This window comes from Protomyctophum bolini (genome assembly GCF_963924005.1).
Source record: "Protomyctophum bolini genome assembly, chromosome: 5".
Lineage (NCBI taxonomy): Eukaryota > Metazoa > Chordata > Actinopteri > Myctophiformes > Myctophidae > Protomyctophum > Protomyctophum bolini.
In genome coordinates this window covers 8506335-8528834 of record NC_137866.1, presented here as the reverse complement: position 1 = coordinate 8528834, position 22500 = coordinate 8506335, and the positions used below count along the sequence as shown (strand labels likewise).

General features: G+C 47.2%; 1 protein-coding gene across 2 annotated transcripts in view; it reads left to right on the top strand.

The window, feature by feature from the left end:
• The window catches only part of rarga (retinoic acid receptor gamma a), a 61477-nt gene that overhangs the window by 14471 nt on the left and 24506 nt on the right, over positions 1–22500 (top strand). Inside the window, exon 1 of one of the 2 annotated variants that reach the window (XM_080763477.1) lies at positions 10918–11604. The exons of the other annotated variant lie outside the window; for it this stretch is intronic. Within the exon in view, the coding sequence (XP_080619603.1) occupies positions 11460–11604 (145 nt within the window). The 5' untranslated portion in view covers positions 10918–11459. Of the gene's footprint in view, positions 1–10917; positions 11605–22500 lie in introns of those variants that run through there. 2 annotated transcript variants of the gene reach the window in all.

The window sequence follows — 22500 nt, the reverse complement described above, 5'->3', positions numbered from 1 at the left end:
ATGTTTTCACCTCCGTCGTGGTCAAAACAGTAGTAGTATAATATGTATGTTTTCACCTCCGTCGTGGTCAAAACAGTAGTAGTATAATATGTATGTTTTCACCTCCGTCGTGGTCAGAACAGTAGTAGTATAATATGTATGTTTTCACCTCCGTCGTGGTCAAAACAGTAGTAGTATAATATGTATGTTTTCACCTCCGTCGTGGTCAAAACAGTAGTAGTATAATATGTATGTTTTCTCCTCCGTCGTGGTCAAAACAGTAGTAGTATAATATGTATGTTTTCACCTCCGTCGTGGTCAAAACAGTAGTAGTATAATATGTATGTTTTCACCTCCGTCGTGGTCAAAACAGTAGTAGTATAATATGTATGTTTTCACCTCCGTCGTGGTCAAAACAGTAGTAGTATAATATGTATGTTTTCTAGGCGTGCATGTACAGAATTGCCAATCCGTGCAATGGGGTGGGGACCCATAGGGGTCCTTGAGAGAGTTCCAGGGGGTCCCCCAGCTAAATAATAATTAGGAACCAAATGGACCCTTATGGGTCCATGGGTTTTCAACAGGTGGTCCGTGGACCACTGGTGGTCCGTGGAGGTATTGCATGTGGCCTCTCTGACCACACATTTACTAATAGGATTTGTTGATTTAAAAAAAATGTCTTTCCACTAGTTGAGAAACCGTGAACTGGATGACCATGGTGACCTATGATGACCATCCATGTAGTCATTTAAGTTGGAGGTCAAGAAATTCAACAGAAAAAGGGAGTTAGAATCTCAAGAGGGGGAAGTCTGGTTGAGTCTCATTTTTTTAGGAAGTATTAGTAGTAAATGGACCATTGGTTGAGAAACAAAAGGGATGCATAGCAGTGATGCAAACATCTTAGCCAATATCCCCATTCCCCTCCCAACAAAACAATGGTCCCCAGGTTGATTCTATGTCAGGGTAGTGGTCCCCCATTCCCCTCCCAACAAAACAATGGTCCCCAGGTTGATTCTATGTCAGGGTAGTGGTCCCCCATTCCCCTCCCAACAAAACAATGGTCCCCAGGTTGATTCTATGTCAGGGTGGTGGTCCCCCATTCCACTGTGTTCCAATGAAAACTAAGCTATGACGACTGAAACTAAGACTAAATCTATTGACAATTTCGTCAACAAATAAAAACTAGACTAAAATGTTAGGAAGGTAGGGGAGAGCCGCCATGGTTGTAACACTTTGCACGTTTTACTCAGAGATCCGTTTATCTACATAATTATGTAATATTTTCAGGCAACGGACCTACACATGTCAGCTACCATAAACCACTTCAAGTTTTTAAATTGATAAAACAGGTTGGGAGTTATTAAACCGAACGTGGACGCTGTTCCAGTGTTACATTTGCTGCGCATATCGGATTAATTGTAACGCCATTAAACATATCGTTTTCAGCTTAAAGCAATTATATTTCATTGAAGCAACTCCTTAACATTGTTTTCATACCATGGATGTGATAAGAAAATGTATCAAACATAAGGGAAATATGAAATAGTACCGGGTGTACCAGTTTGGGCATTTGAGTCAGTTCAATGGGAAAATACATAAACAAACGTTTGATTGATTGAGTTGTACAATGTTATACAACCCTAAACTAATTTAGAATACACTCTGTAATGAAAGACAGCTAACGGAACATATAATATTGGCCAATATGTCAAATATGTAAATATTACATATAATGGTATTGAATGGTATGGCGTGTGTTACAATTGACCCACTTTTGCAAGTTCTTTGGCGTTGCTTACAGACCAGATTAAGAATGAACGTGCATTCCGTCTAAACACGATGCAAACTAATGAAGAACATAAGCATGAAGACATCCATGTGGATTTTTATTCACCAACATCAAAGAAAAAAATTGTAGCCCACATATACTCCAGGTGTAAAACTTTACGCATTTTGAGAATAGTCCGTTTTTCGCCAATAACTCCCCGTAGGATGAAGGTAAACACTTCAAACTTTCTGGGCACATAGAGTACGTTGCTGTACACATACTGACGCGATGGCGTCATGATGGCGTTGACCAATCAAGAGATAACGTGCATGCTACAACCATGACGCGTTACAACCGTGGCGGCTCTCCCCTACTATAGAGATCCAGTATAAGTCATTTTACACTTGGTTGCATGCTGAAAATAGCAGATCTACAAGCTCACATGTCACAGCGCGACACGTTGTGAGCTTGTAGATCTGCTATTTTCATGTCGACGGCATCAAGGCCCGCCAAAATACATTTTAGTCGACTAAATCAACTGTATATTTAGTCGACTAAAAACGTATGATATTTATATTTATATATTTATTTATATTCCAGGTGACTAAAATGTGACTAAAACTAAATGAAACCTATTCAAGACTGTGATGTGTGTGTGTGTGTGTGTGTGTGTGTGTGTGTGTGTGTGTGTGTGTGTGTGTGTGTGTCTGTGTGTCTGTGTGTCTGTGTCTGTGTGTGTGTCTGTGTGTGTGTGTCTGTGCGTGCGTGCGTGCATGTGAAATTGGAATATTGTGCTTAACGGTAGAGCAGGACTCATTTGTAAATTGTCAGAAGAATCTTGTTTCATTAGTGTGTGTCTATACAAACAAGTGTTTGCACCGTGAAATGAAAGTGGAATGGAATCGCTATACTTCCGGGTTGCCTGCTCTCTGAGCACAAGAATCAACAGATGACCTCAACATTTGAACTTATGTCTTTCCCAGGTAAGCCATATTTCCATATGGCTTCCAAGGTTCTGCCAAAGTTCAACATGTCTTCAGCCGGCTGGCCTCTGCCTGTGAAACCAGACCAGGTTCTGCTGCAGAGGTTGCGAAAGACCGCATGGACAAGACCTGAGAGTTCACTTGTGTGTTTGTTTATGAGCGCTTGAAAAAAGAGTGAGACCAATCCATCTCCCTCCTCTGTCAATCTCTGTGGCATTTACTGATCTGTGCTCAGATTTAATGGACAGCCAGGAGTGATGGCCTGAGCCTGGAGTGAATTCACAAATGAGGATTGCAAAGAAGACTTCTGAAAAGAAGCACATGGGTCATACGAAGAAGGGAAAATGTAATCGATCGATCAATGTAAAGAACACAGAAGACCTATTGAGCACATGCTATAGCGTGCCATGGTAGATGGTATAGGGCTATACAATCCCTCATGGGTTACGGTGAAACGGATGGAGATGTCAACAAAATGTGAGCATATTGATGCATTCTACGCTGCTACTGTGGTGTGGTATAGGATGGGGGATGTATATGTCCCCGGCATGCAATCAATTCGGTCCTCCCTATAAAAGGGCAAAGGCAAATGTCTAATCAATACTGTCGTAAGGCTTTTGAGTGATCACTTTCTCACATCACTTTGTTCTTAACTAAGGCGCTGTCCTTCGGGCCTGCCGATGTCCTTGAGAGAGGTCGCGAGCGGTCACCTTTAGTCTCACCGCAGAGACACTGATGGTGACCATAAATAACCCCAAATTCAATAACAACGCAGACGGAACCGGGTGCCGATTTAGCTTTTACTTTGAGCATAATATGCTGAAAATAATTGTATAACCTTCGAATAAATGCCATATCATAGCATTTATTCTGTGTACAGTATGTAGTGTTCATCCTGAAATGGGGTTTGAAATGTACGGTAGTTGTGATATCAGCGTCAGACGGAATGGCTCAGAATCAGTGCAAGTGGTGATTTGTATTGCAGGCAGGGGGGAAGAAATGCCACACCAATTACAGAACCATGCATGTGCGCTTGTGCGGGTGCATGCGCGCATGTGTGCACGCGTGGGTGTGCATAATGTATGCGTGTGTGTGGTGTGGGAATGCCTACTGGTGTTTATGTGGATGTGCGTGTGAGTGGGAGCTTGTACGCATGCCAGTGTGAGTACTGTATGTGTTGTGTTGTGTTGTTTGGCCGTGGCCTTGATCTATCAGTGGGAATGGAGGCTCCTCAGGCTTTAATAAACAGCTCTGAGTCCTCTGACATCCCTTCTTTCATCTCCCAGGGCGACCACTAGCCTCCAGATGACAGGTCTGCGAGGCGCTCCACCACTCTTTGGAAATCGATTCCCCTCACATAATTTGCTCTTTTTCTTTTCGTCTTTTCCCCCCTTTTTTTTGTCCTCCGTGCACCACCAGAACTGGCCATGACTCAACAAACCAAGAGAAGAGAACAGAAAGTCCCGCTCTGTTTTTCCAGACAATTTAAGCTCTCGGCGAGGGAGTTTTTTTTGTGTGTGTGAAATTGGTAGCAAATGGAATATGTTGCTCCTCCAACAATATCCACCTAAACCCTGCAGGCTTATGCACGCCGAGTTCCCCCGCTCGCTCCAGTTTCTCCCTGCTTTTTGTGTTTCTCTTTAGGCCTCCACCTTGGATTTCCTCTCTTTATCCTTTTCTGCCGGTGGGAGCCAATGGCTCTCGTTGCTGGAAACTCGCTGAAGGTTTATTATGCGTGCACAACTGTGTTTGCGTGCGTGTATGCGTGTACAGTATGCAGTAAAATCCTCAGTGTTCATTATAACTCTTGAGGGTGTGTGTGCGTGTGTGTGTGTGTGTGTGTGTGTGTGTGTGTGTACAATTGCGCTCTCCGAGTATACCAAATGGATAAACTAACGCTGAGAATACTATACCGCGTGCTTTGCGCATACCGTACGCACATTTGCGTGCCATTTGAAAGTCCTGAGGGCTGAGTCGGCGGTGTACGGCGGAGGCCATGGAGTGTGTACTTACTCTCACACGATGACAGATGAAGATAAAGAGGCTACTATTAAAAGTGGGAGGGGCCTGTTGTAGGACCCTTTGTGGGCACGTGCAACAGGAAGACAGTGCGATGGCGAGCTGGGAAAGGGCGGGATCATCCCGAGGTCTATATACGCATGAGGCACAGGGCGGGGCTATGGGAAAAAGACAGGGGGGGTGGTGGGGGTGGTGGGAGGGGGGGGGGTCATTTCTTTTTTCTTTTTTTTGGCCAAGGAACTGAAGAGCTTTCTCTTTTCTCTCTCTCTCTTTCTCTAACCGCAAAACACGGGTAGCAAAATGTCCTGACGGTGCAGATAGAGGGAGAGAAAGAGAGACAGACACACACACACACACACACACACACACACACACACACACACACACACACACACACACACACACACACACACACACACACACACAGAGAGAGAGAATGAAAAAGACCTTTGCTGAAAGATGGCCAAGACTGATATCGTTTGAAAAGTAGCTCTGTTAGGCTCTGTGGTCGGGCCCAGGACATGTGAACAGAGGCGAACATGGCTGATATAGGGAAGGGTGGGGGTGGTGGTGTGTGTGTGTGTGAGGGGGGGGGGGGTGCTCTCGCATAACTCAGGCCTCACTTTCTCCTGTGTCTCCCTCCAGTGACACGTCAGGTATCTTTCTCAGAGATATATTGTGAGAGCACGAGTTAGATGAGTGGATGAGATTACATGTCGAGTCAGACCTGAACATGTGTAGTACGACGCTGCTCGCTAGCTGGACCCGTTGATGGATGTGTGTGCGTGTGTGTGTGTGTGTGTGTGTGTGTGTTGATGGATGTGTGTGCGAGCGAAAAAAAGGAACGTCAGGTTATTGCGCGGCGCCGGGGCGCGGCGCGGAGCGGAAGCGGAACGCACCACGTGGGCTCGCCGTGTGAGATTGCACGACGGTATGCGTTCAGATGAGGGGAAAACATGCTGGGCTGTGCAGAGACCGCCGTAGTGAGACCGCGTGCGGTGTGTGTGTGTGTGTGTGTGTGCGTTTCTGTGTGTGGTTTTAGGGCTGAGCGATATGGACAGAATTTGATATAAAGATATTTTTGACAAAATACCTCGATGTAATATATCGTATTGTGTCATATTCTTTTTTTCACTTTTCAAACACTTACAAAAATAGTGAAAACAGCACATCAACAAGCTCCGACATAAGCTTTTAGATCGGCTATTCTCACTATTTAAAAATAAATGGTTCACACTTTTTTTTTTAAACCATATACAATACGTTTTAACTAAGTGATTAAAACCAGGACAAGACACACACACACATATCATATATTACGGAATTACGATGTACAAAATGCCAGACGATATAGATCTCGTCTAATCATATAACAATGTCGATATAATATCGATAGATTGCCCATGTGGTGTATGTGTGTGTGGAGTGTCTCTGTCTGTGTGTGTGTGTGTGTGTGTGTGTAACCTGAAGCTCTGGACTGGTGTTCAGTGTCTCTATCATCGCCGGCAATCTGTTTCAGCACGTCCACACACACTGCACCACATGCTCACATCAGCTATGGAAAAGCTCTGCATTCCTTCCAAAATCACCACGCCAAGTACGCACTACACACACACACACACACACACACACACACACACACACACACACACACACACACACACACATTTGGCAGTGAAAGAAGCGCTGTGTGTTTTTATGGCCTCACACACCACTGTGTTGTTGACCGGCTGGCTGGAGGCAGAGTGACTGTATACAGAGGAAGTTTGCAACAATGCGTTGTATACGTCTTATCTGTAATTGGCATCGCAGTGTTAAACGGTAGTAAAGGCCGATTCTCATGGTTTCTCTTCACAGTAAAAAAGAGCGGAAAAAAAGCCCTGAGTGGTGATTTTACCCTGGAGTTACAGTGTGTGTGTGTGTGTGTGGAGTTACAGTGTGTGTGTGTGTGTGTGTGTGTGTGTGTGTGTGTGTGTGCAAACACGGAACCGAGCGGACCGTGACGGCACGGTGATTTTTACACTCAGGAATTTACAGTGTGGTGGAGCAACAAGGCACTGTATAGTTCCAGCTCACTGGACATCTCTGTCTGATCGGGAGATATAGCTTGTGTGTGTGTGTGTGTGTGTGTGTGTGTGTGTGTGTGTGTGTGTGTGTGTGTGTGTGTGTGTGTGTGTGTGTGTGTGTGTGTGTGTGTGTGTGTGTGTGTGTGTGTGTGTGTGTGTGTGTGTGTGTGTGTGTGTGTGTGTGTGTGTGTGTGTGTGTGTGTGTGTGTGTGTGTGTGTGTGTGTGTGTGTGTGTGTGTGTGAGAGAGAGTGAGGCAGAGAGAGAGAGAGTTGAGTGGAACAGCAACATTTTCGAACGGTGTCAAAAGTTTATACAGTCAAAAGACACATCAGGCCTCCTATAGGAAATAAGTTATCCCAAAGACCACGGCAGCCATCCCACATGAAGCATTTTCCGAAACTGAAAATGAAAGCGGAGAGAACTTTACTCAAACTAAAACAAACCAGGCAGTCAGGGGTATAGGGGGGGAAAATGGCCGTGGGGAACTTGATGAAACGGGGAGAGAGTATTTGCAGGAACAGAGGAGGGGAGAGGGGAGGGGAGGGGAGGGGAGGGGAGGGGGGGGAGACAGAATTAAGGAGAGCGATGGAGAGACTTGTGAGTCAGTGAGCGAAGGAGGGAGGGCAGGATAAGTTTGGGAGGGGGGAGGTGAGGAGGAGGGGGGCGGGGGGGGGGGGGGGGGGGGGGGGGTTAGTGGCCCACTGGGGGTTTCTTATAGAGTTCAACCACTCTGGCCGGGGGAAGGAAGAGGAGGGGAGGGAGAGGGGCCTGCCTGGGTCGGCCAGCGGTATGGACTATGTGTAGATTAGATGTCTAAACTCACTCCACATACCTCCCCGAAAAACGCTGCACAGAGAACTCTACGCTATGTCGTGTGTGCCCCCCCCCCCATTAAACGGTGAAGTCGGGGGTGGTGGTGGGTCGGTCGAGGTGGTTAGGTGGGGGGGGGGGGGGGGCTTCTAAATTATGAGCTAAAACACAGTAAAAAGAAATGTCAAAGTCAAGGGAGAGTGGGAGTGCGGCCGTAAATCACGGAACACAAAGGAGTTCAAGTGTGGGCAGATGATAACACAGGCTGGCCGTGTTGCACCTCTCGCGAGGTGAGCCGCTGGTTAATGCGTCTAGCAGCACATGACCAGCCAACACAACGTCCTCTGGCTTCCAATCCCGCTTTAATTAGGACATGTGTTGGCATAGCATCCTTATATTATAGCCACTATGTCTTGACACTGTGAAATCGGCTCAAATTAACTATTTTCTTCTGCACTACATATCCCACAAAACAAATAATAATAATAATAATAATAATAATAACGAGTTTATAGAAATATGAGGACAACTCTAGCAAACAGCAAAATGTGTGAATACGGTATTGTGTCACAATTTTACACTTTATCCATTTATTTATTTATGTTTTGGCTATTCAAAAATAGCAGATCTACAAGCTCACATTGCATCACGTCTTCATGCCACACTGTGAGCTTGTACATCTGCTATTTCTTTTCTTTTTCTTTTTGAAAAATATCGAAAATGTTTGTAAAACGACCAAATAAATATCAATCTAGAGGTCCCTGACACTAAAAAGGCTTGAGAAGCACTGACGTAGAAGACTCGGGGGAGTATAGGGGGAGTGTTGTGTTTGGGAGTAGACAGTGTCATGGTTTCCAGGATGCAGCGTGAAACTATAACAGTGAAAGGGGAAGAAGACGACGACGGAGGGAAGGGAAGGGAGAAAAAAAAAGAAGAAACAAGACGAGTCGACTAGTGTGAGAAGAATGCGTGTTAGATCATAAAACGTGTCTCGGGGTAACGGCGATGATTTAATCTGAAATGCATCTCAATCGCGACACTGATTCAATTACTACAAAAATGGGTGGGAGAGGTGTGGGGAGAGAGAGAGAGAGAGAGAGAGAACATTTTAGAAGATGTGTTTTTTTCCCTCTTTCTCCTAAAAACACACCAAGGCGCTATATATTAGCGGTCTTCTTTGCTAGAGTTTGTGTTTGAGGGGAACTTCCTCAGTCACACAACCTCTATACTGTTCTTCTGTTCCTGTCATAAAGTGCCCTCCTTTATGACGTGACAATTATATGAAGAAAGAGACAAAAACTATTGATGTTCTTTACTGTTTGATGCAACAAAAGGCCAGTGTGAGTGTGTGTGCACGCGCGCGCGTGTGTGTGTGTCTGTCTGTCCGTCTGTCTCTAGTCTGTACTTGTGTGTTGTGTGTTCACACTTGCACATTAAGTGTGCAAGTGTCTGTCTGTGTGTGTGTGTGTGTGTGTGTGTGTGTGTGTGTGTGTGTGTGTGTGTGTGTGTGTGTGTGTGTGTGTGTGTGTGTGTGTGTGTGCGCATGCGTGTAGTGTGGCAGCTTATAAGAAAATAAACAAGGTGTCCTGAACGAAGGAAAATCCTTTTTAGGTCAATAAACATTTTAATCAAAATCGTACAAAATACCCAGGAATCTAAGAGCATGGTTTGTTTCATGAAACAGGAAAAAGAGTGAAGTGTGAGACAGGAGAGGAAGGGGAGGGGGGTTGAGGGGGGTGGGGGGGTGGTGGTGGGGGGGCTGTGTGTGTTTATGGAGAGCCTAGCCAGCAGCACAGATTGACAGGAAATGGTGTCTTTTTTGCCTGCTGGGCCGTACCACTTCCACCGGTCTGACAGGGGAGATGAATGTGCAGGGCATGCAGACTGAAGCTATTCTATTATCATATATCTCCCTTTGTGGTCCGGCGCTGTTTGCCTTTGGCCCGACCATGCAGGGTCTGTCTGTCTGTCTGCCGCTCAACAGTTTAGGGATGACTGAGTGACAAGGATTCGTTTTTTTAATATCTATATATATATTATTGACAAATAATGGATTGCCATTGGATTGAACTTGGAGTGGCTGTCACTATGAGGGACTGTGCAGAATGGAATAGGGGGGTAAAAATAGCAAGGAAAGAGGCAACAAAACAGTTTGTGTTTGAGGCACAAAAGTCGGTGACTTTCTCAAAGGAATGCGGGAAGTTCAGTTGTCTACGCCTTAAGTTTTGTCAGGCGATTGAACCTCTCAGGTGATGAATTCAACTTTGAGCACATCGAGGGGGGGAGGAGGAGGAGGAGGAGGAGGAGGAGGAGGAGGCAGGGCATACGTGCATGACGTCATGTGTCCCCGCATCTCTCTCTCTCCCGGTGCCTGTTTGTTTCTAAACATTATGCTCTTTTGAGATGAATGAGGAAGAAGGTCAAGTGAGCCCGGGCGCAGTGTGTCCAGCAGCACATGGCGTGTTTGTGTATCGGCGGGTATTTGTCTGTGCAAATGCTCTGAGGGGATTGAGCAAGGCAGCCCTCATTCATCACTGTTAAAGCACTTCCAGAGCGGAGGGAGGGAGGGAGACGAGGGGGGGAGAGAGAGAGAGAGACAGAGAGACAGAGACAGAGAGATAGAGAGAGAGAGAAAGAGAGCTGCCCATCTTCTATTCCCTGGAACAGACAGACAAAAGGGAGGGATTTACCCTGGCATCTGGTTTCTGGGTTCAGCCTCGACACAATGTTCTCTCTCTCTCTCTCTCTCTGTGTCTCTCTCTCTCCCTCTCTCTCTTTCCCTCTCAGAGCCAGCCAGCGGCTGGACTTTAATATGGTTATGATTAGAGACGGGGGCTCCGCAAGGGGAGGGGATGGGGCTCATATTTACTGCAGGGGAAATGGGGGGAGGTGCAATGTAAAGACACAGAGAGAGAGAGAGAGAGAGAGAAGGATCATATCTGCATACATGGGACAGGAGGAGAAGGAAAGGTGGGTGGCTATAGTGTTGTTAGTGTTTGTTTGCTTTCAAGGCTGAAGCAGAACAACAAAAGCAGCGAGTGAAAAAAAGGGGAGAGAAGAACAGCGAATAAAGTTCTGTCCTCCTCTCTCTAAGATCAGTGCCTCTTCCCCTCGCGCAGGCGCTGCCCCCCCCCACACCCCTACTCTCCCCTCGGCTCCACTCTTTTGGCTCTCTCTCCCTCCTCCCCCTCCCCCTGGCTCTCTCTCTCTCTCTCTCTCTCTCTGTGTCTCTCCACCCCCCTCTCAGAGCGCTGGGCTGAGGCAGTTGGTTCGCTCCGCCGTGTCTGGGACTCAGCGAGGGCTGTGAGAGGCTGTTATTTAGGTCTGTTACAGCAGACAGGGAGCAGCTCGCCCAAGGGCAGGGGGAGAGCAAGCGAGTCATACGCTCGGCACGGCACGGCTTAGCACAGCACTGCATAGGAACAGAGCAGAACCGCATAGGATAGGACAAGCCAGGCAGGAACCAGCTCTGCATTCCAGCTGAGAGGGGAGAGGAAGGGGGGGAGAGCTTTGAGTGTCGGCAGGAAAGGATAGCAGAGAGAGAGCGAGAGAGAGAGAGAGAGAGAGAGAGAGGAAAGGAAGGTAGCGGCAGGCAGTGGGTCTAGCTAGCTGTTGCTGCTGCTGCTGCTGCTGCCACCACCGCTGTTTGTTGTTGTTTTTTTTTTAGCGTGCGTGACGTGAACGCCTGAACGGCTTCCAGGGCTAAGGCAGCGAGAAGGCAGCAAGGCTATAGGGCTGGCGGGGAGGGTGTAGCCACGACCGACAGGACGTGTAGCGACTTCTGCGGCGGCGGAGGGCGCCGGGAGGAGGGGGTGCACTTGAGGTGTACGACCATGTTCGATTGCATGGAGGCTCTAGGAATGGGCCCCCGTCAGCTCTATGATGTCAGCAGCCGGGGTGCGTGCATGCTGCGCAAGGCTAGCCCCTTCTTCGCGGGCCTGGACCCCTTCGCCTGGACGGGAAGTGCCAGTGTTCAATGTAAGTGGCATCCTGTTTGCATCTGCCGTGTCACATGCGCTCATCTCTCTCTCTCTCTCTCTCTCTCTCTCTCTCTCTCTCGCGCTGTCTCTCACGCACTCTCTCTCTCTCTTAACTCTCTCACGCTCTCTCTTTTCCTCTCTCTCAAATCTTTCTTTCCCTCTCTCTCTCTCCCAGCAGCACTCCCTTGTTTACCCCTCAGGGCTAGGCTAGGGGGCTGCTGTCAGGGGCTGCATAGCACCACAGGAAGAGACTGGGACAGGCTGTCCCCCCCTCTCTCCTCCTCTCTTCCCCACTGACCCCCCCCCCATTTCGGCTGCTCAGCCACCCGAATAAAACTTTTGCCATGATATGATATGCACTGTGTGTGTGTGTGTGTGTGTGTGTGTGTGTGTGTGTGTGTGTGTGTGTGTGTGTGTGTGTGTGCGCGTGCGCGTGCACGTGTGCGTGCACGTGTGTGCATGTTTGACTTGTAAGTGCAAGCCCACAGAGTCGGGTTTCAGTGACAATGTGAGCCACCTGAGGTTTGACCTTGCCAGGTGCTGTATACTAAACAAAACTTTTAAGAATGAACAGATGAAAGAAAAGACAGATAGATAGAGAGAGAGAGAGAGAGAGAGAGTGAGAAAGAGGGGGGGTCCTGACTCCATAGGATATACTGTCCAGCCATGTTTATATAGCATTTGTCGTCCTCATTTCACACGCTCACTGTTGACAGTCGGGCTTTGACAACAAAAGTTTGGCTCGCAGTGTGTTTTGCGATGAGAGCTTGATGGAGAACGTGGTGTGTTTAATCTCACAGATGATTAAAGTTCCCCCTGTTGCCGTAGCCCACTGGAACTCCCCCTTGAGGTTTTTGGAGCCCGGGATTGTTTACGCTTCTGGATACTGAACTGAGCGCATAATGATATTACTCTTGAGCTAAAACAGCAATGAATTAATAAGCAGATGAATTATTTATTGGATAAAAATGGATGAAGATCTCGCTAATGTGGAATGCACAGATCTTCTGGCCAGATCTCTGTGCTCCCTCCCTTCTCTCTCTCTCTCTCTCTCTCTCTCTCCCTGTCAGCCTCTCATTTTTCCAGTGGTGTAAACTAAAGTAACTAAGTACATTTACTTAAGTTCTGTACTTAAGTATATTGTTGAGGTTTTTGTATTTGAGTATTTCCAATTCCCAACACTTTCACTCCACTATATCTCGGAATACAAATATTGCAGTTTTACTCCACTACGTTTATTTACAAGCTTTATTTACCATATTTGTATTATTATTATATTCCAAAACACACTAACCCCCTCAGCTCTCTATATATTTCGGCCATTTGAAAATAGGCGATCTAAAAAGGCTCACAAGATCTGCTATTTTCAAAAGATTATCACACATTTGAAAACTTGAATTGGGGACATTGTGCATAATGAGTTCTTTGACTTTTGGTACTTTAAGTGCATTTTGATGCCAATACCTACTGTACTCTTACTCAAGTACATGTTGAGTCCCAAACTTATTTACTTGTAATGAGTATTTTTTACATTGCAGTAGCCTATTGATACTTTTACGTAACTGGGGGAACCCCTTTTGGTTTTTAAGCAAGCTCATACGAACTTGTAGATTTTGCTATTTTTGAAAAATCGTGAAAATGTGGCACAAAAGCCGCAAATCTTTGAATATATATTCTTTCAGAGTGAACGTTTTTAACTCAAATCATCTGGGGGGGTTGGGGGGGGGTCCCTGGAACAACATATTTTCAGATGGGGGTGGGCGGTCAATTAGACAATTACATTTTTGGGCTCCTTGACATGAAAAAGGTTGAGCACCACTGACATAGAAACATGGGTTTCTATGTCAGGCTTTAGATGACATTAGACTCTAAATGGGTCTAAATGGGTTAAGTAAAAAATGTCAGTACTTTTTCCACCACTGTTCATTTTTCCTCTCCCTCCCTCCTTCCGCCTACTAGACTTCAGAAAATGGTTCTGGCTTTAACAACAGGCCTGTCTCTGGACAGACAACACTGAGTCCATTTCCATTGGCTTCCAGGGGGCCACCGCTGCTGTGAGAGAGGGTGTGAGAATGGAAGAGTGAGAGAGAGAGAGTGTGTGTGTGTGTGTGTGTGTGTGTGTGTGTGTGTGTGTGTGTGTGTGTGTGTGTGTGTGTGTGTGTGTGTGTGTGTGTGTGTGTGCGTGTGCGTGTGTGCGTGTGCGTGTGTGTGTGTGTGTGTGTGCGCGCGCGCGTGGGGGGGGGAATGAGAACCAAGAATGGCACCACAGAGAATGACCTATGAGACAATTAAACATGGAGCAATTGCACAACTCAAAAAACAAACAAACAAAAAAACACGCTTTCCTGTTCTCCAAGCCCTTTTTTTACTTTGTTCCCCGGCATATTTCCAATTTTTATTTGTTCAACCTCTGTCTTTTTTTTGTTTTGTTTTGTTCCCTTTTTTTTCTTTTACTGCCTCTTGGGAGGGGGAGTCATCAGTCTTCATTAATCGTGAAGACACCGGCGTTTCAGTGGCTGTCATGCACACTGGCTGAGTTTTAATGAAGACAGATGCCCTGTCAGAGTGAGGCCGAGGCTGGAGGGGGGTCGTGTGTGAGGGGGGGACTCACTCACTCCAGCCTGCCTGGCCTGTTCTGCTCTGCTCTGCTCTGCTCTGCTTTGCTGGGGAGCCCTGATGATAACAAGATGAGATTTGTTTATTTAATCAATCAGGCCTCGGCCCGGTCTCTCCTTTCAGCCCACTCACACATACATACACATTACACACATGCAGAGTCGGGGCACACATTTAAAAATTAGCCCGTCGTCGTCCACTCTCAGAAGAAGTACTTCTTTCCCCCTTTCTTTTCTCCCCCCTCTTTGTTCCAGGAAATCAAAGAGATAAAAAAAAAAAAAGTTCCTCAGCAGTCTCTAGTACTCTAAAAAAGAAGCTTGCCCCGAGGGTTCGGCAGCAGGGCTGAGTCAAGCCTGGCGGAGCAGAGCAGAATGATAGCTGGTTGCTGGTGTACTGTTTCAGCCCCTCTGTGCCCAATAACCTTTGTAAACAAGGCCGCCCTATCCCACACAAGGAACTATAATGGCTCTCTTTACTGAACCAGTTGCCCCTCATTGTCCTCGTCAATGAGGCTGATGAATTGATGTTTGAGTCTGATATCTCATTAGGCTGGCCCAGCTGCAGAACAGAGGGGAGCTCTTCTAGCTCCCAATGTCACACTCAACACCGAGAGCACCACACGCATGCACGCACGCGCATACACACAGGCTCACACACACACACACACACCAAAATAACCACTTTGACTTTTTAAAAAGAGTCAGCTGGAGAAGGCATGACACTTTTAATGAAATCTTCTGCTTAGACTGTCCTTTTGTTGGATAGAATTCAGCGAGCAGCATGCACACAGCTGTAAATGGAGGGCTTTAGTGGGTTTTAATCTGAATATAAATTCGGCGAATTCCAGAACTGTATCCATCCAGACTAGTGTCGTTGCGGACAACCTGCAAGGGGTTAAAAGGGACCTATGAAGAATAACCCCAGGTTTGCTCCACAAATCTTATCAAGCAGATAGAGCATATCCTATTGTCTGGCCAGTAAATCTCTGGTGGCAATAAGTGTCACCGCCGTTGGCCCTAAGCTGGGGACAATCAGAGGGGGACTTGAAAGTGTGTGGTCAGTCTTCCTGTTTTTTTGTTCAACAGTGTGGGAGACCTCAATGTCAGAGGTTAGTCAGAGGCTACGGCCTGGCCAATGTCAGATCTCTGCCATGTGTGGCGGCCTTGTCAGCCCGCGCTGAAAAGGAAAGCCCTTTCAACCAGCTTGGCTTGTTGTAATGCTCTTAAGTGCCTTATGCCACGGAGCTGGTACTACATCTGAGCTGCCCCGCGTGCAAAGATAATGGACGCTGATTTAGTCGTACGTCGATGAGAACTGAATTAGTCAACTGCCAGGGAAGCCATTTGAGAGAGAGAGAGAGTCCATGCAGACCGATCCCCTCTCTGTCAATGTTCATTTGCCTAGAAGAATGAGGCAATTTGGCTTAGCGGCTCTCCAGGGTCAGTGGAAGGGGAAGCGTGTTTTTCTAGATCCAAAACCACCTAATATCCATCCAGCTCTCTTTTCACGTTGTTTTAATATTCATTCTTTTTTATCCTTCGCTGGTAGATGTGGCGGTGATGTGGCGGATTGATCCGTCAGTCTGTGTGTGTGTGTGTGTGTGTGTGTGTGTGTGTGTGTGTGTGTGTGTGTGTGTGTGTGTGTGTGTGTGTGTGTGTGTGTGTGTGTGTGTGTGTGTGTGTGTGTGTGTGTGTGTGTGTGTGTGTGTGTGTGTGTGTGTGTGTGCAGTCACTCAGACACACGCATACACACAAACACATGCGCACACACACACTCACGTGTGCCGGCTCTTTGTTTTCCCTTAATGTGGTGTTCAAATGTGAATTGTGTAGCTTAATTGAAACGGGGGGTATCACTGCAGCAAAGCCAGTGAAAGAAGGGCTTCCTGTGACCGCTGGCACATTCTGGCCTGATCATTTTCTCCCCTGATGGAAGTCTGCAGTTATTTCATTATAATTACAAAAGATTCAATTAAAAGATTAGAATGCCTGAGGGGGCAGGACTTGGAATAGATAGCGGTATCTTGGGTTAGGGGGGGATGGTTGCGTGCTTGCGTGTGTGTGTGTGTGTGTGTGTGTGTGTGTGTGTGTGTGTGTGTGTGTGTGCGCGTGAAAGAGAGAGTCGGTGCATGGAGAACAGAATGAAAGAATAGGAGGCCTATGGCTGCCTATGGTAGCGGATGGAATGTTGATTTGTCATTGCTGTGCTACGTAAACCTCAGTGATCTTATCACGATAATGTCAAGCAAATGTGTAGAAGTTAAAGGGCTTAAGTAGTCAGCTGATGCAGGGTCATTGCACTGGAATTGATAGGACTCAGTCAGGGAAAAACGTTCACTTGTCTTTTTGCAGAGCCTGAAAACAGCTGTGTGTGTCGCTTGGATTACAGAGTGAACCGAACACTCCAAAAGAAACATTTTATTCAAAGGAAAGTTGGATCAAAGTAAAAATCTACAAAGTCATTATTAGCAGATACAGTCACAGTTATGCTGAGAAACGGTTTGCCCCCCCCCCCCCCCAAAAAAACCCCCCCACATAATCCAAGGTTATTAAATTACTGGACATGGAGAACACCTGTGTTTCTGCTCAGCTCACTGGCTAGATAGTTCACTGCCAAGCTAATCAGAGAACAGAGGGCATTTAATCAGGTTAATGAAAGGATTGCTTACATCGAGGGTTATGTTTCATGGTTAAATGAATCACATCGACATGCCTCGGAAGAACTATTGTGATTGGATGTGTCGCTGTGTGTATACTACTGCGCCCACATCGTAAAGAACGCCTCCTCGCCCATTGCAGTAATAGCAGACCATTAATAGTCTGCCTAAAAATAAATAAACCAGGTTGCTGGCAGTCCCTTTAATATCTATTAATGAGACCCTTCCCATGTGTTTTGCTCGACTATATAATGAACGACGAGGTAATGTATACCTCAGAATGTGTGCGTCGTGAACCCTATATATACGTGACTTTATGTGCGAGTATAACGGTGATGTATATGTAGTTATATTATATCTATCAACTACGTACTGTGTGTGTGCAGCAGCCCTATGCTATGTGTGCAGTTGGCCGTGAGCTCCTAGACCACAGTGCCAGAGCCACAAGACGGACAATGTGCAAAGCTAGATTCCACAAGGCACCGTCGGAATCCAGCTCTGGTCTAATGGCAGTTTATAGCCTCTAGGCGACGTCACTCACACCCTGTAAATAAAAACTCATCTACCAGTCCTGGCCGACCGCTGCTGCTGTTATAGGCCTACAGTATAATAATAATAATAATAATAATACTAATAATGCTCTCTCTAAAGCCTGATTTGTGCTGCAGGGCAACAATGTACAGTATACTACTGTGTACGACATCAAATAAAAACAATCTAAAACATTTTCAAGTGAAAATAAAAATGGCCCATCAATCATCAACATGCTTTCTGTTGGATACTTTTCTTCATACAGATGATACTTTTTCCATATGCAGATAAACACTATAGGAAGAATAATAAGGACGTTTAATTTCAACCGAAAAACAAAGTCCTGTCTTCCAGTTGAACATGTTATTTTTGTCGAGCGTCGCGTTGCATAAACCAGGCTTCACACTCTCTCTCTCTCTCTCTCTCTCTCTCTCTCTCGCGCGCTCTCTCTCTCTTTCTCTCTTTCTCTCTCTCTCATTCCATCTGAGTTGCACAAGACAGTGTGTACTACGTAGGCTGCCACATCTTGATTATGACGAACACAATAAAGTTGATAAGTTGTTAAAAGGCAGAACATGGCGGAAGCGTCTAGTAGTAGTAGTAGTGTGCTGCAGCGACAGGTCCTGCATGCAGTAACCTCGGCTGCGTGTCACCCCCCCCCCCCCCCCCCCCCCCGCCCTACTGGGATATCAAAAGTGGGCTTTCAGAAGTGCTTTCACAACAGTTTGCTGGTCACAGAGGTATTGTGGCTGCCCACCCTAACACCCATGTCTGGCTCCTGCTATTGTAGATGTTTACTGAGAATCGTGCTTTGCCTGCCAGGCACATTTTCTCTTGTACAAAAGGCGTGGGCAATTGGCAGGCTATGAGGTTTTGTGTGTAAGTTATGTGTGTGTGTGTGTGTGTGTGTGTGTGTGTGTGTGTGTGTGTGTGTGTGTGTGTGTGTGTGTGTGCGTGTGTGTGTGTGTGTGTGTGTGTGTGTGTGTGTGTGTGTGTGTGTGTGTGTGTGTGTGTGTGTGTGTGTGCACGTGTGTGTGTGTGTGTGTGAGTGTGAGTGTGAGAGTATTTGGGATTTCTGAGCATGCACTGTGTGCCTGTGTGTACATGTGCCCTTGCACCTATGTGACCGCAAAGGTATGTACTGTGTATGCAACTATGTGTGTGTGTGTGTGTGTGTGTGTGTGTGTGTGTGTGTGTGTGTGTGCACGTGCAGGAGCATACAGGGATTCGTGGCGGGCATGTACTGTATGTGTGTGTGTGTGTGTGTGTGTGTGTGTGTGTGTGTGTACTGTATGTGTGTGCATGCATGTCCAGTTTATAGCTAGCGGCATGTGAATGTCAGCTCTCGGAAGCGTGTGTGAAGGGAACGGTTGTGTTACCACGGTGTTATTGACTGACAGCTTGGCTCGAGCGTTGCTAGGGCCCACTGTTATGAGAAGCTCAGGGCCTGGTCAGCCAAGTTAGTACTAGCAAGCCAGACGAGTCTGACTGTCCTCCCTCCGTGTGTGTGTGTGTGTGCGAGAGAGAGAGAGGGAGAGACAGAGAGAGACAGAGAATGAATGGGCCGTGTTTACCCAGCAGACATGCAGTGTTTGGCAGGGAGTGAGGGGTGGTGGTGGGTGTACTACGGCCATTATCTAGGCTCAGAGGTGGAGAGTGATGGAGGCGGGGCCGGCGGTTCTGACTGGGTTGTTTGCTGCTTTAGACATTAGTCAGATACCGCCAAATGTGTGCAAGAAGCAACTTCACTCAGTGGAAATGGAATGGTGCACGGGTTCATTGGGACGCATGCGTAGCAGTTCATTTACATGAGCCTGTGTTTCTGCATATTTGTGTTCATTGTTCTGTGCGTGTGCGTGCGTGTGCGTGTGTGTGTACGAGAGAGAGATTCCTGTTCGTGTGTACTGAATTCTCAGTCACATACTGACTCACTCACACACACACACACACACACACACACACACACACACACACACACACACACACACAGACACACACACATAGGCAGACATGTGCCCTTAAACATGTACACTTAAGACCTATCCCGCGGGGGACATTCCTTTTTCGTTTCCAACCAGCTGATTGCTGCTTAAGTTGTCAGACTTGAGTGAGGGGGATGAGGGGGGGTGGTACAGTTAGGGGTTAACTGCCTTGCTCAGGGACACCTCGACAGTCGTCCGGGGCTCGAACCTGGGACCTTCTGTTTCCCAGGGCGGCCTCTCTACCCGTTCTGCTATGGCCGCAACGTCACCCGTTCACACAGCCCGCCCTATAGTCCACCTCTGTATTCATCGTTAATTCATCAACAGGATTGGGATTAGTATAGTTATACTGTCCCAGGGCAGCTCACACTTGCAAGAATAAATCAGACCTGTCTGAACTGAGTGGTGCTGTACTGTACTGTACTCGTACTACTGTACTGTACTTGTACTGGTACTGTACTAAAAACTCAGCTTCCCTGTACTGGTGATACACTAAGAAACTCAGCTTCCCTGTACTGGTGATACACTAAGAAACTCAGCTTCCCTGTACTGGTGATACACTAAGAAACTCAGCTTCCCTGTACTGGTGATACACTAAGAAACTCAGCTTCCCTGTACTGGTGATACACTAAGAAACTCAGCTTCCCTGTACTGGTGATACACTAAGAAACTCAGCTTCCCTGTACTGGTGATACACTAAGAAACTCAGCTTCCCTGTACTGGTGATACACTAAGAAACTCAGCTTCCCATCATACACCTATGCACAGTGTGAAGCTCAACAGCGCCACTTTGTCACCTGTTGGTATCCAAAACATTCATAGGGAGGGACACACATTGCTCTGCCTTGGAGTGGCTGCACCACTCAAAAGACTTGGCTTCCCATCATGCACCTGTGAACAGTGTGAAGTAACCTGTTGGTACCCTAAACGGACAGACCTGTTGGTATACCCGAAACATACAGACATGCAGGGGACACACATTGCTGTTCCTTGGAGTGGCTGCACCGCTCAAAAATGGAGAGAAAGCCAACCAGCCATAGTCACAGTTATATAGTTATACAGGAAACCCTCCAGCTAAGGTGCTAGCAGCACGACTTATGCACCCCTCGAGAAAAGATGAGTGAGTTCATGCTACCACGCTGTAATGGGACCTGGCTGAGTGGCCAGTCATTGTGTTCTGTCAGGAATTGTGACAGGTACACGGTTACGGTATGGTGGCAGTCAATGCGTCACGGTGTCACCGCATTGCCCCACAACCCTTCCAGATGGAACTTCCACTATATAGAACACGGGCAGACAGATAAGGAAATGAATCACTATAGGAAGTCTTTGCATGTGTCTGTCCGCTGGTGCCCTGACAACCCCCTGCAAGAGACAGAGAGTTAGGCAACCTTTTGTCGGTCGGTTGCCAGGCGAAAGTGAGAAAACATGAACCACACACACACACACACACACATTATTTCCCAGCCTGCTCGCTCAAAGCAGACATTGCTCGAGTTGTCTCCTGGCGCTGAGTTGTGAGTGACGCCTAATTTATACTTCACTGAAACTAACTGATACTTGACGAGTGACACGGTCCTTTGACAAAGCCCAAGTCAGCCCAGGCTAGAAGAGAGCGTTAGCCAATTTTTGGGGAATGTAAGAGTACTAGTATTGTAGTTTATCAGAAAGCCCCAAATACCACTGGACCACAAATCACTCTGACAACAGGAAGCCGCAGTCTCGCTGGCTCCTCTCTCTCTCTCTCTCTCTCTCTCTCTCTCTCTGTATGTCTCTCCCTGTCTCTTGTGTGTCGGCCTGTCTCTCTCCCTGTCTCCGTCTTTGTCTCACTCAGACTGCTGCCATCCCATGTGTGAACGGATGCTGAAAGAATGCAGCTGCTTATGCCGATCAGGAATCAGTATAAAAATATAATGTAACCTAATAAATGTTGAGGTCTTGCTGACACGATGAGTGACTGGCCTCGGAGCGGGTAATGAGCTGCCGAGTGACGACTGAAAGCCCTACGGAAATGGAAAATAAGAAAGGGCTTGTGTCGTAACGTGCTCGACATGAGTGGGTGTGTGCATGTGCGTGCATGTGCCTTCATTTACTGGACACAGTGCAGGATCTAGAGTTGCCTGATCTAATTGTTTGCGTGCGCATTTGTGTCGCGCATATTTACAAATAAATAGGCGATCTTACACAAGCTCAAAAGGCGTGGCATCGATATTCGGCTACTTCCGGTATACACAACAGCTATAAGTACAGCTAAGTACAGTACAAACAAGGCCTTTGCTTGCGGCTGTTGCATTTGAAGCCAGTGTGTGGTGGTGGTGGTGTTATGCGGCGCTTCCCTTCCGCGAGCTAGCGGGGTGTGAATACTACTGTTGTTGTTTACGTTATAGTCCTTTCCCCTCACTTCCTCTGACAGCGTGGGGCCTTGCAGCCGTGGCCCGGGCTTACTTCTACTTTTTGAGGTTTCTATTGTCTGCCGGAGAGGAAGCAATAGCAATTGAACGAGTGCTAGAAGGCCCTCCTGCCTGCCAGAGACAGACAGGTGAGAGGCAGGCAGGCCAGGGCTGCAGATGGCGAGGGGAAGTCTGGGAGAAAACACCCCGGGATCAAAGACGTTGGGGGTTTCCCTCGGTGGCTCGCAGATCTCCTCTTCCCTTCTCACTCCTCACCTCGCCTGGGTCTGCCTGCCTGCCTGCCTGCCTGCCTGCCTGCCTGCCTGCCTGCCTGCCGTGCCTGTCTATCCACGTCTGTCTCTCTCCTTTCTGTCTGCGTCCTTGCTCATCCGCGGTGGGTCGTCCTGTCTGCCGACATGATGATCAATGGCCCGAGTCATATGCCGGACTGCCAGATTCTGGGTTCACTCTCCAGTCACTGCGGAAGATCTTATAGTCTCTCGTTCTCCCTCTCTCTCTCTCTCTCTCTCCCTCTCTCCGTCTCTCTCTCTCTCTCTCCGTCTTCTGGTGGGCAGATGAAGAATCAGCTGGAGTTCGCAACAGGGATGCAGGGACACATTTCTTCTGCAGATCTGCACTTGTCGGTCTGGTTATTCCCCACATAGCCATCTGAAGGCCATTGATTTCCATTCATATATTTGTTTGTGGAGTCTCGGGCA